This window comes from Hypomesus nipponensis, chromosome 17 (assembly GCF_054491055.1).
Source record: "Hypomesus nipponensis isolate SF chromosome 17, ASM5449105v1, whole genome shotgun sequence".
NCBI classification, from domain to species: domain Eukaryota; kingdom Metazoa; phylum Chordata; class Actinopteri; order Osmeriformes; family Osmeridae; genus Hypomesus; species Hypomesus nipponensis.
The window spans coordinates 9,709,561-9,727,360 of record NC_140377.1 but is presented as its reverse complement, the minus strand read 5'-3'; the positions used below and the strand labels follow the sequence as shown (position 1 = coordinate 9,727,360).

Here is a 17,800-nt window from a genome sequence, read left to right as displayed (position 1 = left end):
GTCGCCTCGTAGGGGATCAGCTGGTCTTGTTGCGGGTACCGGTGTAAATGATCATGCAGAAGCCGAATATATCTAGGCTACGAATGAGATGTAGCCTTGTCGAAACGAGCTCTTGTGCCTGATATCAACCCCTGGATCTGTTACATGTGCCGTGACATTGGTCCGTAGAAATCCATGTAGCCTACTAATTCCAATGAATTAGAGTTTTCGTCATGGCACGGGATTGGCTATTTGTCGATAGGTCAGATAAAGCTACAGCATCGTCTCCCGGCGTCCGTGCAATTTTACCGCATTTTACGTGCGATTCGTTAAACTGCTTGTGCGCGTGAATGGGGATGCCGTAATATGGGCGTTATTCAGTTCGGTATGTATGTGAGTAATGCCTTTTATTTTGATAGGTAGTTCTTCCTCATGCCCAGAGCGTTATAATGGTGTAAAAAATAAATGCACCAATAGATTGTCAGTCCTTCCTCCTCCACTTCCAGATTGTAACACCTTCCTCAGTATTGTCGAGCTGGTGCAGGTACAGCGCGTATACAGATAAACCAACATTATGCAGTACATTTCATGACTGAGCAGGCCAGGCTTTCTATTGGATGAAGAGGCCGGTAGCCTATAGTCAGAGAGAGAAAGTGAAGTGTTGTCTCTTCCAATTCGTCACTCAGTTGGTCTTATTTAACGTTCCTCCACAGCTGGTCTGGTTTAGAGTATTATTTTAATGTATTTGACACATTGAGGGATACTTTGTAAATTAATTAGTTATGTCTGTTTGTTTATTTACACTAAAGACCGTAAGGCAAGCAATGACTGAATAAATCAGGTGCACAGTTGAGTTTGGGTAGCCAAGAGGGAATATGGGAAAACTCTTTCCAAATAACAAATTATGAATTAGGCCTTTAGTAATATCCTTATTATGGCGATTGAAATGATAGTTTTTAATATTTCATCATCACATATGATACATAAGGCCTATATATTTACCTACACTGTGTATATATAAGATAGGACACATCATTAATAAATGTTTATGTCTTGCTCGAAATGAGGACTGTCCCCATTGAACTTAAGTCACTAATAGCTTCTTATTGGATATTAATAGAGCTGTAATTAGGTTTGCGTGCCGTGACGCGGGTACCGTACTGTGATGAATGGAAACCGCTCGCTCAGCAACCGAAGGATATGAGAAAGAGATTACGGAGCGAGACAGTGGGAGCGGGTTAGTTTATAGGCTCGGCCTACAGTATGGCCTATGCAGTTGTATTTAAGACGACAACTTTTAAAAACAAATCTGAGAATGATCAGACAGATCACACACACACACACACAGACACACACAATGCATCACCTAAGAAACAACTGTGACCGTCTGCAGCTGCTCTTCCTCAAATCCTTGCTGATCCCTTCTGCCGGGCCCGCGCCCTCTGTCTGTCCTGGCAGCGTGGAAGTGAATGGAGGGAACACATTCAAAGAAGACTGTGCTGGCGTCAGCCTCACAAGACTTGACTTAACATATCAGGTTAGGCTGATCAGGTTGTGCAGTCATAGTCGCTACACAACCACACACACGTAGCCATTCCTAGTGATGATGTATTTACTTTACCTCATTCAATATCATTCATAGACATTTGTTGTGAAGCAAACTCTGAGGAAAGAAAACCCGTTTAAACTATTGAGATGCACTCCAACCCTATCAGGACCTTATCCTGAGGCTCTGGCAATGGTTGTCACAGGCTGTTCCCTACAAGCATGACAGACAAACCTCACGCCTGATTGGACCCAGAGGAGAAGAATGTGAGTGGAAACTATTTTTCCCTTTTCAGACAACTCTGTTAGTTTGGCATCTGAGGGACTGGAACTGGTGTGTATGGGACCAGGTCCAAAGTAAACGACACAGAGGTGGATTGTTAGATGCCAACAGGAGACCTGGCACAAGGGTCTATGGTAGAATGTGTCCAAACATGTCAGTTTTGGGTGGATAGTGAGCAGATCTTTTTGACATTTGGTTGAGCGTCTATCTAGACCACCTATTAAGGGAAAAGTGTCATAAACCTGTACTTGTTGGTAATGTTACTTGAAGGGCATTCATTCACAAGTGTCCCAAAAGCACCACATGTAAGTGCCAGCATGCCTATCATTCAACTTTCCTTCCTCATCGCACATTTGTTTTTCAGTGAATTTCCACCTACTCCTTCATCCTGGCACGTTTGTCCTCTCTGCGATTCCTTTCATTTTTCTCTAACTTTGTTTAGATGCCACCCCCCCCTCCCCCCAGCACCACCTCTCTCTCTTCCCCCTCTCTTCTCTGTCATTCAGTCTCTCTGTTGATTCCTCGCTGTCATGGGCACTCTGTGAATAGCATTGTGCTTGTTCCATTTTGAGTGTCACTGTGATCACAGCTCATCTCACCACTTTCCAGGAACACACTGAGCCCAAAGTGTATAAAGGAATCCCACAGTGCTTTATAGCAAGTGGCATTACACATACGCAGGCACATGGGCACTTACACCCCTAACACACACACACATAATGTAAAGATATGGCATGCTGGCAGCTGAACGTAGATTAAAGCTGTTTTTGGTTTCAAAGGGCAATCATTATTCCACATCAAAACCAACTGTGACACCTCAAACGATCCAATCACACTCATCATTGTCAGCCGTCATCATCATTCATCATCAATCAATCCCCCTCGTCATGCATAGGACCAACAAGGGAGCGAATTGGAACACTATGTGTTTCATAACTCCATCAGTTCTGCCCATTTTGTCTCCAACGTTTCACAACATGCTGCTTTAACAAGTCTTTTCAGACATAAGCTGTGAGTTGCCAGGTAACCGTGTGAATGGGGTTTCAATGGAGACAATCATAAACTAACTGTGAGTGACAGAAGTGCCGGTCAATGAGGTATTGGTGGTAGAAGTACGCTTCTATTTGGGCTCGGCGATGGGGTTACTGTTGTAGAGTATGATGAAGAATTTTCTTGGCCGGACAAAGGTCTCACTGACAACTGAACAGCAGAGAATAAAACAGAGAAAGATTCTTAATTTGGGAAAAGATTCTTGTTTACAGAAAATACATGCAAATAATTGTATTTGGAAAACGAATTTATTGAGAAATTAGTGCACAAATTCATTTTTATAAACAAAAATAAGGTGCATAAATGTCTATTGGCTATTGCATAAAAAAAATCAAATGATACGTCTCTTATTAAGTATCTGAAAAATAAGGTATATTTATTTGATGGCTCTAGCCTATTCCATTTTTATCTAAAGACTTTTCCATGATCAGTTATGGTATGTGTTGAAGCTTCTTTGTGGCCCGAAGGTATTCCATAGTGGTTAGGCCATGTTGAGTGGGAGAGGGGTTTTCAGTGGTCTCTGAGGAGCTGCGGGTTACAGCACCCTGCAAATGGAGGAGCTGCCAGACAACGAAAAAACATAATGACACAGGATGAACAGACTAAAGAAGAAGTAAAGGAGACAAATAAATAACAAAGACAAATGGACTTTAAAAAACACACACACACACTAACCTGGAGTTGACCTTCCCGCCAGTGCTGGTCTGGGGCGTGTGTTTGGGTGCGGCCATGGTGGGCAGGCTGAGGGGGTGCAGGATCAGCCATGGTTCCGTCACGGTGTGGAGCTGCGGCCCCCCCAAGGGCTCTCGGATCCTCACCTCCACCTCCAGGAACGCTCCTGTGGCCTTCCTTCTGCTCAGCACCTGCATGGTTAGGCTCACTACGGTTAGCATGCGTACTTCATGCTTATTTCGTGTTTATTTCATGCTTATTCTGGAACCACAAATCAGTCAACTGCAACGATGAAAACACACACAAACACACAGATGGTAACAGGTACATGTACATGCGTGGGCAATCACACAGCACAGATGGCCCACACAGATGCACATGGCCTAATACAAACACACACACACACACACACACACACAGATACACTATGTCTGATATCACCTCTATGAGCTGTCTGGTCTCGCATAGGCTCTCCAAAGAGTCCAGCTTCATAATTGCACTTCCAATTACCTTTATGGTCTTAAACAGGCCACTGCAAACACGGAAAGAGAGAAAAGCTATTAAACAGGGGCAAACTTTTAAAAAGAACATAGAAGCACTTTCACAAATGCCATTAAGACACTTAGCTTTAAAGGTAAAGCAACCGACACATTTCAAATGAAAGAATTAGCTAGCATCGTGCATCAGACAGGCACTGGTACTGACCCTTTGTGTATAATCTCGAACCTGATGCCCTTAGACTGAATGACCCTCTTAAAGCCACGGTGACCTCGTTTGATGTGCAGTTTAAAATGCTCATTGAATTCTGAGAGAAAGAGAGATCAAAAGACCGTGTGTCAGAGAGATGGACGGTGTGAAAGGAGGTGAGGGGTGATAGCATGGTACAGAAGTACCTGGACAGCTGCTGTTTCTGACCGAGCGTGTCTGGTCCCTTTGAGCATCCTCCTACAGCCAACAGACATAAACGTATGCAGCGGTCAACATACTGGCGTGTCTATGTGTGCGTCTGTGTATGTGTGTGTGTGTGCGTGTAGAATTGTATTTGCTTACCGAACTAGGGAAGGCAAACTCGAAGCGCACACTTACGTCCATGTCATGAGGAGAAAGGTCTGTTAGGGAGAAACAATGATTGAAGAAAATGGAACAGAGTTTAACCCACTCTGACACAAACTGAGTGATTTCAACTCACCTAGAGCGAGGTTATTATAAGTTAATCAATCATACGGATTCAACAAAAGGATGCAAATTTGAATTTAATCTTTTATTCTTTCAGTGATGTGACCAAACTGATTAAGACTTTTGCTGGTGTGATTACCTCCTTTGTGCCTTGTGCTCCCCAGAACTCGCTCTAGCTACTCAGCATAGAACATAAAGGCTGCAATCCCAATTAGAGATGTAACCTTGAATGTACTGGCTTAAGTTTGCCTATCATAGGGCCAGCACTATTTTTATTTATTTATGCTAAAAACTGATTGATTCCATGTAAACAAGAATGTGGTCATAGTGGAAAGTACCTGCTGGAACAGGAAGGTTGATGCCTTTTATGACCGTCAATATCATGTCACTTCCTGTTAGAGTTGGAATGATCCTATTGGATAAAAACTGGATGAATCATGTATCGTGGATGTATAATGTACACACAGTGTGTGGGTGTATGTGTGGTGTGTTTGTGTGTATTTATAAAGATGTGTGTGTGTGACAGAAAGTTGTCTGGTATTCATCAGTCAGGGAGCATTGGTATGATATATGCAAGTAGTTTATCAATGGCAGGATGATGAAGAGAGTGGGCCAATGTCTCTTAGCTCTAGTCTCTGACTACAGCAGTCGATACATTCGAACACACACGCACACACACACAACTTTTTGGCTGTGTAGTGTTTCATTATCATTTCAAATGAATTAATTATTCATTTCCACCACTAGAGGGCCTCAGCAATTTCCTGCCTAGCACACCTGAGTGAGATTGAGAAAGGAGGGGGCATTCTTCATCAGTGTCTGTGTGTTTTTATGGGCGTGTGTGTGGTATAGTCTTGTTTAATGGTAACCTGTAGATGGAGAAGGAGCGTCGCTGCGTGAGGTACTGTGGAACAGGTTGCCCTCTCGCCTGCGCTTGCCTCAGCACCTCCATGTGACTGACACACTCCTCGGCCAAGGACTCAAACCTCCACACACACACACACACACACACACACAAAAAACTGCATTTCAACGTCAGATCAGTGCACCAAGACTTCTCTTTTATACTAAAGTGTTTTCCGCAGTGGAGAACACGAGAAAAAAATGGTGTTTTTGACCATTACTTATGCAGGCAATTCAATTGAGAACCGTATCTTTTTCTCTTTGGGGCCTGTTTGGTTACGGTGTGGTGGGTGTGAAGGGAACAAAGTAGCAGCACTGACCTGGCCGTCTCTGTGACCTTCCCCATGTGGGTAAACTGCTGACAGTAACACAGACACCTCTGGAGGAGGAGACACCTGTCACTGCAGTACTAGCACTGGGGTGTGACCAGCACAGCCTGTGCTTGGGCAACTTTGTTCAAGAACATTCTGTTGCTAAACAACGACTGTACAGTCACTTACAGTAACAAGGTGCAACTGCGTGAAAAGGCGGATTCCACAATGTTGTATTGTCTATCTATTTACGTTCACTTTTTTAAGGAAGGACCAGAAATATCCAGGGACCATGAGCTGTCATATGGAGTCCTTGATAATGTTGGATTAGTAATATTTCACTAGAGTTATGGTGGGTGTTCAGGAGCTTGTAATCACCTTATGCTGCTGATCCAGGACCTCCAGGATCTGGCTGTACTGGTCTGAGGGCTCAGAACATACTGGGAGGGAAGGGGACAGGTCTGGGAAGTGGTCCTGCTCCAGAACTACTGGGCCGGCCACCTACGTGTAGACAGACAGACAAGCAGGCCGACAGGCACACAAACAAGGTTACACACCACAAAGTGGTGCCTGAATATTGGTGTTGGCGCGAATCTTGAGCTGGCCTGGGGTAGGTGACAGTAGAAGGAGGGAGTCAGACCGTGATTGTGGGGGTTGGGGAGCCCTCAAAGTTGGTGTCGGTCACGGGACTGACGCTGCTGTCACAATCAGTCTGCTGTTCAACGGCTTTATAGGGAGCAGATGAGAGAGAGTTAGGAAGAGCAACATTTACATGTTGTACCCACACAAAGACACACCACGCGCACACACATAAACCAACAGCTCTCTTACCAGTCTCAGAGATAATGCCCTGAGGGAGAGGTTGAGTGAAAGACCTGGGGGAACACTGGCTCTTAACATCACCCTCGTCTGTGGGTGAGGGAGAGAGGAGAAATATGGGTGAGGGAGAGAGGAGCGATCAGAAGGAGAGACACAAGCGCCGGAGCGAGCGAGATCAGAAGAGGGAGGGAGGGAGGGAGATCAGAGGAGAGGATGAGGCCCTGCTGATCAGAAGCTCCCTCTCCCCCATTAAACAGCGTTGCTCTCCTCTCGTTAGAGACTCCCTGGGGCCGCTGTGACAGGAGGAGGCCAGAAGAGAGGGAGACCCGCTCGAGCTACCAACTTTTGGTTTCTTTCAACTGCTTACATGAAATGCCAAAGGTCAAAGGTTTGCTCATCTCATAGGACCACGCGCAACAGTATATCCCATGACGCACTGAAATGCATATAGAATAAGCTTTGAGGGAGCCTACAGCCTTTGTAAACTGTGGGTTGCGGTTATATTTAAATAGCTGTATTGATAATGCTTCACCAGGAGGGGGAGGTAAGGAGCTGATGTCCACACTTTCTCCTTTGATAGAAGCTTCCACCATCAGATCTAATTTCTGAAAAGAGGAAAGAGATTGAGAGAGAGAGGGACAAATACAGTGAGTGAGAGAGAGAGATAGAAAGAGAAAAAGGAAGGAAAAAAAAGGAAGAGCACAAGAAAACAAACACGTAAACCATTAAGTTGACTTATGGCCCTCATTATTGACTCTATTATTTTGCATGCTGTTGAACCTATCCATCAGGCCAGTCTAGCAGAGGACTGCACACACCCACACACACACACCCACACACACACACACACACCCACACACACTCCTTCTCTCGGAGACAGCAGGTGAGTTACGAGGGGCGTTTGCCCTCAGTGACCGGACAGAATTTATTTCTGTGACCCAGAACCTTGGCAGATATATCCTCATCAAGGTGGTTTGGCACAGGTTGGCATGGCAGCCTGGCAGTGCCATGCCAAGAAGTCAGTTGGTTGGTAGCATGCTGGTGGCATCTTGGCTCATAGACCGAGTCTTACAGTGTAACACTTGGCACAGAAGGGCGTTTTGTGTTTCAGCCTGTTGGGACAGATGGGTGTTTACGTGAATGTGTGTGTTTGTGTTTTGGATGTGCCGTGTGTTGTACCTTGGCTGTCTGATAGTAACGTTTGGCTAACTCCACGTCTCCAGTCCGTTTGGCTTGGACCGCTGCCAGTCTGAACTCCCTCTGTCTGCTCAAGACCATGTCCTTAACACCTGCACAGACACACGCACACACACACACTAGGTTGTGTTGTCAGTTAGGAAAAAACACAGAACTAACAATATCACTCTCACAGCTTCCATCCATTTCCTGCATGGTCCTAAAAAACCTGCATAGATCCCAGCATCCATTCATCATCTCCTCATTAAGTATGAGAGGAAAGCATCATTCCATTACTTTAACCAGGAGAGTCTTCACACCCCACAAACCACAGGCAGCCAGTCAGTGCCACAGTCTTCCAGCACAGTGGGAGAGGGCTAGGCCAGGATCAATAGCTAATTCACTCTCAGCCTGCACAGATACAGGACTCGAGACATATAAATCACTGCAGGATATAAGTGTGTGTGTGTGTGTATGTCTGTTGGGGGAGGTGGTCATACTCTGAGAGCCAATAGTTGTCTCATTATGAAAAGGAAGGCGCAGTCATACGGGTATAATGGATCATAAAGAACAGTGGGGTTTTCAGAAAACAACTCCCAAGTATGGCTGGCTGAACACTGTTTGATGCCAAATCTGTCAGTTTTTTGGCACTGGTGCAAGGTGTGTATACGTGTCTGTGAAGTTTTTTATTGAAGTTTATATTTAGCCTAAAGGTGTGTGTAAAGGGTGAAATCCACTTTAACGAGGGATCCGCTACTGTTTTCTATAAACTGTGCAATAAAACAACTGAGAGTTATGATAGCAGTCTTTGATCCTTTGCCATGCTTTACAGTTGATGTGTGCTACTGAACTGTACCTGAGAGACTGACTTCTGGTTGGCTGTATGTGTGGGAAGAGACTGGCTCAGTACCGAGCAGGCCACTGTCATTGGATGAAGCAGCCACAAAGGGCAGTTGGAGCCTTAGCCCTCCCTTTGTGATTGGTGCAGTGGAGTCTTGAAGGGCAGTAGAGTTGCAGCCTATGGCAACTGGCGGTGGGATTTCTTCTTCTTCGATTGGCTTGCCCATCTTTACAGATGCCAACATAGACTGCAAGGTCTGGGACAGACAGTAAAATAATACAATAGTTACAGTGAAATGTGATTTGTAAACCTAGCACATAACCATGTTTACACTGAGGTCAAATAAAGCAGCTGAATGTACTATTATTGAATAATCTACAACTCTAAAACCTAATAATAAAGATTTATACAGTGAAGTAGCCAATCTATCTTACAGACATAATTACTTTCAATTGATTTATCGATAAGTAAATGAATTCAAGTGTCTCACACGTAAGAATCAATAGATACCCCGTCATATAAAGTGTAAGTGAAATGATGTTTGCTGTAGGTGTGTTATCAAACATGGTTGATTTACAGCATAAAGTTCCTTTCAACAACATTTCAGGGGGAAGGAGCTCTTAGAGATCAAGACTGTAGCCTCCACCGTTTACTTTATATAGGGGGTCAGTGTGATACCTTTAAGGGCTTCACTCATTTCTAAGTATTTGGTGGCGGGGATGTGGGGCGGTAATTTTGCAACGTTCAGAATAAATGTATTTCAGGTGAGCATACCGAGGAGGAGAGTATTACAATAATACTTTGGTGTTTTAATACCTTCATGAATGAACATATATTTTTTTCCTAAAATGAACCGTGAGATTTCATGTGTTTTCAATATAGGTGGTCCGGTGAGATTCCAACCCCTAACCTAAGCACCATACTTAACCAATTTAGCGACACAGGATATAAGTGCATAGGTCATAGCTGTCTCATGCCCCGTCTTTTCCCATTTCTGCAGACTCCTACTGCTCCGCCCTCTTGATGTTAGAGGTCTGCAGAGCCTTCTCATACATGTCAATTCTATAGGAGGCGGGAGTCCAGAGCAGATAAGCCAATAGAGGCAGAGGTAGAGGGATTTGATGTGCTGTCATCTGAGTTCACCTGTTTATTTAAGTCCCCCATTAACTCCTTCAGTTGGGTCTGAAACAAGTAGATTAGAGAAAAGTGTAAGTACTGAAATACATTTTTGTTTAAAAAAAAACATTTCCCACTGATGTTCATTGATTGTTATGATATTCAGCCCCCTATCTTGTGACTGACTAGTTTCTTCTACCTTGTCTGAACTTACCAATAGTTCCGAATCTGCCTCTTGATCTCTATTTTTATCGCCTCACTTCCTCATCCTCCTTGTCGTTCACAGCAGCCATGTTCCCCCAGTCCATGAACTACTCTGGACCAGAAGAAAACAGAACATCTGGAGAACACAAAACGTCTGGGGAGCACAGAACCACCGGAGAACACAGAACCTCTCTCCAGAGAACACAGAAAAGTGTATTGGGGAAAAAAGATTTCTGGGTCAGGTAAACTCAAAGGGTGGGATCAACAGGAGGAGGACAAAAAAGGAGGAGAGGATCAGGAGGGAGGAGTATGTGAAGGGGTTAAGGTGGAGAAGACAAGAGCAAAGGACGTTGGAGGAAGAGAAGAGGGGAAGAGAGGGATGGGGAGAAAGAGACAGATGGTGGGGAGGAACAATTGAGGATGATGACTTTTTCTTTTTAATGCACCATTACACCCAGGAGTGGGTAACAGCCTACCCAAAGAAAGAACACAAAGCAATTGATACAGACAACACTGTATTCTACTTCTATGGTGCATATTTTGTGTATTATATTACAAATTACAATGATAAAGTAGCTTGTTCATTACGCAGCCTGAGTGTGGGTGTGCTTGTGCGTGTGTATTTGTTCGGCGAACAGCACCTATTGGACAACAGCCACTCTGCTCTGCATACAGGTTCTCATCTCCATTACAATTACGGGGAGATGGTAAAACACAAAGGGAAAGCTCTCATAAGATTTGCTCTGTCTCCTTAGAAGAAATACACATAAAGTAAAAAGTTATTGGTAAATGGTCTGCAAATAAGCTCTCCTGTACCCCACTTCTTGGCAAGTGGTCTTAAGCAATGTGCAATGATAACAGTAGTTAACCTCAGGTCAACGTATTGACTGGGAGCTTGCTCATTTATGGATGTGTAAAACCCACTGTGAGATGCTTCCAACCGCAATGGATAGCAGAGGGCGTGTGTATGACTCCATGACATACCCAATGTTCCCAATGAAGGTTAGGCCTGGAGGGCCGAGGTTTAGCAGTGTGGAATGCCACACAAAAGATCAGCAAAACTGAAAAGCAACGCATGTGACGTGTGTCTCACATGGACCTGAAGGCGCATTATGTCCTTGAGAAGGTTTGTGCACTGTGAGGAGAGGACAGGAGCCAGGTCAAATAAGGGGGTGTAACACTGACAGGCGGGCCTTGACGTAGTATTATGCTTTGGTTGTAAATGCTCTTGACTCGAAGTGAAGATATCTGGCCATTATGAAGACACTTGAGCAGAGATGTGCTGATTGTTGCAGACACTGTATTAGTCCTAGTCGTATGTTAGTCACACCAGGGGATGACTTAACATCCAGACTAATAGACTGCAGCACTGACTCAGACCCACTGCTAACACGCAAGCTAAAAGGGAAAATAGGTCACACGCGTCACATACATTAATACCAGCCTATATAGGCTCTCTCTCTCTCTCTCTTCCTCTCTCTCTCTCTCTCTCTCTCTCTCTCTCTCTGAGTTTCAAATGTACTTTCACTTCATTGTGTTGTTTATTTAAGATATGTAATTATGAAGTTAATACACTGGTGGCAAAGATTGTTTCAATTTTCATAACTACTATGAAATTAAAAGTTTACTAGTGACCACTTTAACTGGCTGTTGGATAAGAATGTGTAATTAAGGCGGACTGTCTGGCTCCCTGCCAGCTCTAAACCAGCTCAATCTGTCTCTCGGTAAAACAACCAATTAAGATAAGAAGACAGCCCAGAATTGAGGACAACACACCAAATAACCAAGTAGTCGAAGGGCGGCACACTGGGTCCGTAGATGAGATGTCAAACCGTTATGATGTTAAAATCCAATTGTATGTCTTTATAACATGATTATGAATTCCATACATATTTAACTAGTGAAAATCATAATTTGGATCAAGACTCTGCATTGGTATACAGTTCATAAATAACGTCCATCAATGTTAGGTAACTTTAGTTAGCTGTGCAGTATTGTATAACTTGCTCACCTGTTAGCTTACACTTGCATGAAAATACAATTACAACCTCGCCTGGTAAACTGCGTTCAGTCTAACTGGGCGACTCCAGAAGAAAATGCCGGTCTCTTTCTACCTTTCAAATCGACGGTTTTGTAGGTCTGTTTAAAGTAAACAGGTGTGAGGATTACCAGGTTCTCCAGCGATAATTGAAATCTACTTCCTGCTACTTTCTGTTTCCAATGGTAACAGTGGTAACCAATCAGAAATTGGTCTGAAAGGAAACTCGTCCTTTGTGCGCAGGGAACATGAAAATGAACATGAACGTTTCGTCATGTTCATATTCTGTGCCGATATTTACCTCAAATGTTTGTCTAATTGATACTTTGGGTAATACCCAGTAATACTGGGTGATTGAAACTAAGTCAAACATTTTTAAAACATTGAAACCATTTCTTGTGATGACAGAAGACACCCTGGCCTCTTGAAATGAAGAAAAAGGATGGCCTAATGATCTATTGAATTATTGCACGAGTGTGTGTGTGGTGCATGAGTAGTGATTGTGTGCACGTGTATGTGTGTGTCTTATCTTGTAGGCTACAGTTTAAAATGAGATTGACGCAGTAGTCTCTCTGCCTCAGGCAGACTGTCGTGCCCCAGCATCCATATGTATCGTCTTCTCCCAGACGACCCCCACCTGACACACTGGCTGGGAGGTGAGTTACGACCAGGAGCTTCTGAAATGGCTGCTGTGGCCTGGCTCAACTGTACTGCTGCTCTGTGATGCAGGTCCCATGTGCGTGTGCAGACTAGGGATGACCAATACACTGTTCATCATCGGAGCAGACTGGGATAATAGCCTTCCAGCTCCCTTTCTCCTGCTCTCTCTGTCTCTGTCTCTGTCTCTGTCTCTCTCTCTGTCTCTCTCTCTGTCTCTCTCTCTCTCTCTCTCTCTCTCTCTCTCTCTCTCTCTCTCTCTCTCTCTCTCTCTCTCTGTGTGTGTCTATGGCTTGTCTGCTCTCTCTGTCCTCCAAACCTAGCGTGCACACACACACACACACACACGCACACACGCACACACACACACACAAAATAACAACAACATGTTTATTAAGTTTCACACTGACACAATAAGACGGGAGGAGGAGAGGAGGAGAGTAAGCAATAACACCAGGTCAAATTGTACTACGTGAGATAATATTGATGTATTTAAACCACCCTTTGTAATTCCACCAGCAAATTTGTCAGCTTCCTGTTCTGCAAATTTACACATTTATTAATATATTAGTATATTTACTCGCTTCCCTCAAATATAAATATTTTGAATGCTGTTTTTTCTCTTAAAAATATGTAAATATTTGTTATTCTGTGACATTTATATTTGTTTATTTAGCTTTGCACAGAGCGTGACGAAGATGGTGTTGATTAAAACATTTCACTTCTCTTATTGTTGTGTGTTTCTGTATGGGAAACAGTTGTACAGAGGCGGTATGGGATTTGTGGTCTCAATTCTCAGGGGTTATGACTCCAATCAAGAGCAAGCCATTTACTGGGTGTTCAGTGTGGTTCACGCCACTGGCAGAGACCCAGGCCATCAAAGGCCTTCCAGAGCTGGGTATGTGGCTGGTGTGGCAGATTTAGAGCATGGTGGCAGCTTTTATGGGTGGTGCTACTTTGAGTATTGACTAAAGGGCTTGATAAAAGAACTTGAGACAACGAGGTTGGTGTGACAGGGTATGAAAATATAGAAACAGAAAACTGTACAAAATGTGTTTCCCTGCTCAAGTGCAGAGGTTACTTTTTCTACTGCAGTTCCCAGCATATGCCCATCATACAAACCACCATACTGTTTGGAGAAGAAGTAAAGAGAATCCGACAGTATTGAGTCGGACGAAGCTGCTGCCATTGACCATGACAATGACTTCTTGGTCCACCTCCAGGGTCTGGGATACTAGGGTGGACCTTCCCTCGAAACATCATAAAACTGAAGGAGAGCAGGAGGGACAGGGAGGGGGAAGGGGAAAGGGGAGAAGAGTGACAGAGGAGGGAGAAAGAGAAGCGACACAGAGCATGGCAAATGAGCAAGAGGTGGGCAGGAGGGTGAAAAACAGAGACAGGAACGTAGCAAAGATAGACACAGGTGTGAAATGAGGATTACAAGGGTAAGGCCTAACAAGGTGTGTGGGGGGGAGGGGGTGTGAAGAGCAGGAGAAGAGCATTTGGAAAGTAAAAGACACAGAGCGAGAGAGCGAGAGAGAGAGAGTGAAAGAAAGAAAGAAGTGAAGATAATACAAAAATACGATTCTTAGCCAGAGAAAGCTAAATAAAAAAGAAATGACCGAGGGTGTAGGTAGAAGACCAGTAGGAGTGAAAATGATAAAGCGTGCTTGGTTTGGAGGACTTCAGCATAATTCAATTGTCCACCCCATTTTCTGTCACTGGGACAAAATTGATGAAAATATATGGACAGAGGAAGAAGGAGAGGAAGAAACAGACAGAGAGAATGAAAGTGAGAGAGAGACAGACGTTATAAAGATAATGATTTTGACCTCCAAGTCAGTACCCTCTCTCTCTCTCTCTCTCTCTCTCTCTCTCTCTCTCTGTCTCTTTCATTTCTCTCTCTCTCTCTCTCTCTCTCTCTCTCTCTCTCTCTCTCTCTCTCTCTCTTCTCCATTGTTGCCTCCCTTCCTGATTTCTTCCACCCCCCACTTCACATGTTTCTTTGCTCTCCTTTGCTCTCTCTTCTCCTTCAAAATATCACTCCATCTCTGACTGTCAAGATCCAATCATGTGGTGGCGTGATCACCACCGCTCTCCCTAATTGCTCCTGGGCCCTGGTGGCTGCTTGGGCTAGAGATGGAGGCAGATAACCAATATAGTTGAAAGGTCAAACAGGTCATAGGTCATAGACCAGACAGCGTTAGCAGTTTGTCTCACCCAGGAACCGCCATAACCCCTTATGACCCCAGGCTATTTCCTTAACGATGCGGCTCTCTATCTCTCACGCTGTAGGAGAATGGTATTGTTGTAATGACCAGTGGCCGCCATTATGGGTCCTAATGAAGTGGGAATCGGATGTTTTTTGTTTTCAACACTGGATTTAGTGAAACATGTATGAAGTAAGAATAGGAATAATTTTGTGATTGTGACTATAGTAGGCAAAGCCTGAATCTCAATACCATAAACTGCATGCTTCCTTTATGTAGTGCATATACCCACAAAGTAGATACTGAGCATGTTTTATATATTTAAATATTAAAATTAAAACCTGGTATGTATCATCAGTTGTACCAAGTTGATGTGGTTGAAATGAGTTAATCTGTTCTGCTCAGTAGTGTGTTCTCATATACACAGTCAAAAAGGAAGCACCTCACTTTCATATATGGAATTCTGCCGAGTGGGCCATTGTCAGTATTTTGCTTGTGGTCGGTAGAAGAGGCTCTTGGTAGCCTGGTTTTTCCCTGGTTGTCAGAGGTGTCTGTCACAACAAATGCCTCCTGTTTGACCTTGTTATGTTATGGACTCTGGAGGCTGCACACTCATACACCTTGAGGGTGGAACACAGTGCTCTGTGCCACCTGCCAACTCAAATATCCTTCTTCTCCCTTTTGGTTTGTTATTCACTCGCTTCCTTCTGAATTTCTATAAATACTTATTTGTCTTCCTGCTCTTCACACTATATATTTCTCTCTTTAATACTTTGAATTAATTCTCTGTCTGTCCCTCTCTCTCTTTCTGGCACATGTTTTTTTGACCACATTTACATACATACAAACATTTTAGGGATAAATCTTGACCTAAATGAGCACATAAACTCCTCCTCATCATATTGACAAGCAGCTTTGAAATATTTGAATTAAACTCTTTTTCAAAAACATCATCATATTTCATGAAATATGACATGACAATTTCCAGGTCTTGGCTACTTAATAAAGTTTTTATTGATCGACCTTTTTGTACACCTTTGACAAAGTATCAGTGTTTGACAGAACGGTCTTGAGTTAGACAGGAACATTTCCAGCATTGGAAATCCTTCTTCTTCTTCTGTCACAGCTGACATGACAGATGTAGTATCAGAGGAAAAAAGGGTCACACCTGGACACGGTTGTCATTCATCTTCCGGCGAGTCAGAGCCATCCAAACCCACCGACAGCGATGAATGTGAACCGGGACCCCTCTCTGTCAGGGCGTGTGCACACCTTGTTCAGTAGCATCATAGCACAGCGGAGGTCCTTTTTGGTGGACATCTTGGGAAGGACTGTAGGCATATCCACGATGGCCATGTGCATGTCTCATTGTGGATATGCCAAAGGTCTATGCTGATGATGTGCCTGCACGTGTGCAAGGATGTGAACTCAAGCAGCAGGGTACACTCAACACTCGATGGTTTCTCTGAGTCACAAACTCACCGACAGCGTTGAATGTTCACTGGGACTCGAAAGGCTGAGACTGTGTGATGTTCAAAATTGGCAAAAGTGAAAAATTCACATTCACAGTGAATTACTATTTTAGTACTGCTGTGTTGTATTAATATACACATTATAAGCTGCAATTGGACTGGGCTAGGCAATGATGAAATATCTTGGCCAACGGCTTTCAAATAATATTAATACAAATAAAGAAGGAATAATGATTACTAACAGCTGTACACATACACTGTACACCTTTTATACTGTATATTTTGAATCAACAAGCTACTACATAGCATCTCTATTAATTTACAAATGCATTAATAACTGTTTGGAATTATTATGTGAGCAATAAAGCTACTAATTTGGAATCCTTTTCAAATCTATCTTACTTTCATACTGACAGACTAACTATGTCTTACCTCAGGGAGCTGGCTTGTGTTCAGAATGTGGTTAAACCGGGGTAAAGGGTTTGAGGGCTGCTTTGCCTCTGTGTTTGAGTTAGCCATAGCATAGCCTCAGACCGTAAGCTCCATTCTCTGATTGTGGGGGAGGGGAGAATGGGTGTCAAGGGTGAGCGGGAATGCTGAGGGAGGGTCGCGGGGTTGAGAGAAAGAGAAAGAGAGGGGGAAGGAGGGAGGGAGGGAAGGAAGGAGAGAAGGAGGGAGGGATGAAGAGAGGCTGTCTGGGTGGGTGGGTCGGGCGGAGGGGGTTGTTGATCGATTCCAGACTCTGCATTTCCAGACAGGCTGAATGGTAAAGGTCAGAGGCCACCGGGTCTCGTTTCCTATGAAAGAGAGGCTGTCTGTGTGTGCGCTTGTGTGTGCGTGTGAGCGTCTCTGCGACTGTGTAGGTAAATATGTGTGTCTGTGTGTTATTATACATGTATATATGTGTGTGTGTGTGTTAGTGATGGAGTGCTTGTGGCTGTCTGGTTTGGCTGTCCGTCCGTTTCTCTGTGTGTTCTCTCTCTCTCTCTCTCCCCCTGCAGCGGGGCTGTGGCCAGGACTGCTCACGTAACAGAAGCACATGGACAGTCACTAGAAACAAACAGACACTGATATACACACGTACATATTTATATTTATCCATAGGCATTCCCATACAGACACTCCAAAACATGGATATGCATATTCACATATATTTTCACCGATGAACAGAACATTTCTATGTTTAGGTACGTGTGCTTTTACACAATGAATGGTCGTATGCAGACAAAGATAGACATGCAGACTGACATGCACAAATAGACACAGTCACACACAAGCACTGAGAAGCACACATACAGATTTTTTGACAGAGTGAGCATGCTAATTGCGTCCACACTGACGGTGATGG

The 17,800-nt window shown here is 43.9% G+C and overlaps 1 protein-coding gene across 3 annotated transcripts; it reads right to left on the bottom strand.

The window, feature by feature from the left end:
* Positions 1 to 3,099: 3,099 nt before the first annotated feature.
* LOC146253434 (coiled-coil and C2 domain-containing protein 1A-like) lies at positions 3,100 to 12,284 on the bottom strand. Of its 3 annotated transcripts, none has more exons than XM_084678001.1 (19): positions 12,087 to 12,284; positions 10,086 to 10,187; positions 9,899 to 9,937; positions 8,771 to 9,011; positions 7,918 to 8,027; positions 7,271 to 7,343; positions 7,106 to 7,174; positions 6,751 to 6,828; positions 6,560 to 6,645; positions 6,298 to 6,420; positions 5,929 to 5,987; positions 5,575 to 5,691; positions 5,044 to 5,117; positions 4,580 to 4,638; positions 4,423 to 4,474; positions 4,235 to 4,334; positions 3,971 to 4,061; positions 3,533 to 3,720; positions 3,100 to 3,417 (listed from the first exon to the last, which is right to left on the bottom strand). In XM_084678001.1, exons 3-19 carry the CDS (start codon positions 9,917 to 9,919, stop codon positions 3,393 to 3,395), a joined length of 1,566 nt encoding a protein of 521 aa, XP_084534127.1. In that variant the 5' UTR covers positions 9,920 to 9,937; positions 10,086 to 10,187; positions 12,087 to 12,284; the 3' UTR covers positions 3,100 to 3,392. The 3 variants fall into 3 exon arrangements, with proteins under 3 accessions (XP_084534127.1, XP_084534128.1, XP_084534129.1); XM_084678002.1 differs by having other exon boundaries at positions 10,086 to 10,182; XM_084678003.1 differs by lacking the exon at positions 7,106 to 7,174.
* Positions 12,285 to 17,800: the final 5,516 nt, after the last annotated feature.

Bases quoted from the DNA above. Each gene is read 5' to 3' on its own strand.
- LOC146253434 (XM_084678001.1), bottom strand. From the start codon at position 9,919: ATGGGGGACTTAAATAAACAG. The intron at 4,062-4,234 runs GTCAGTACCAGT...CCGTGTTTGCAG, and splicing joins TTCGAGATTATACACAAAGG to TGGCCTGTTTAAGACCATAA. The intron at 3,721-3,970 runs GTGATATCAGAC...CTAACCATGCAG, and splicing joins AGACCAGACAGCTCATAGAG to GTGCTGAGCAGAAGGAAGGC.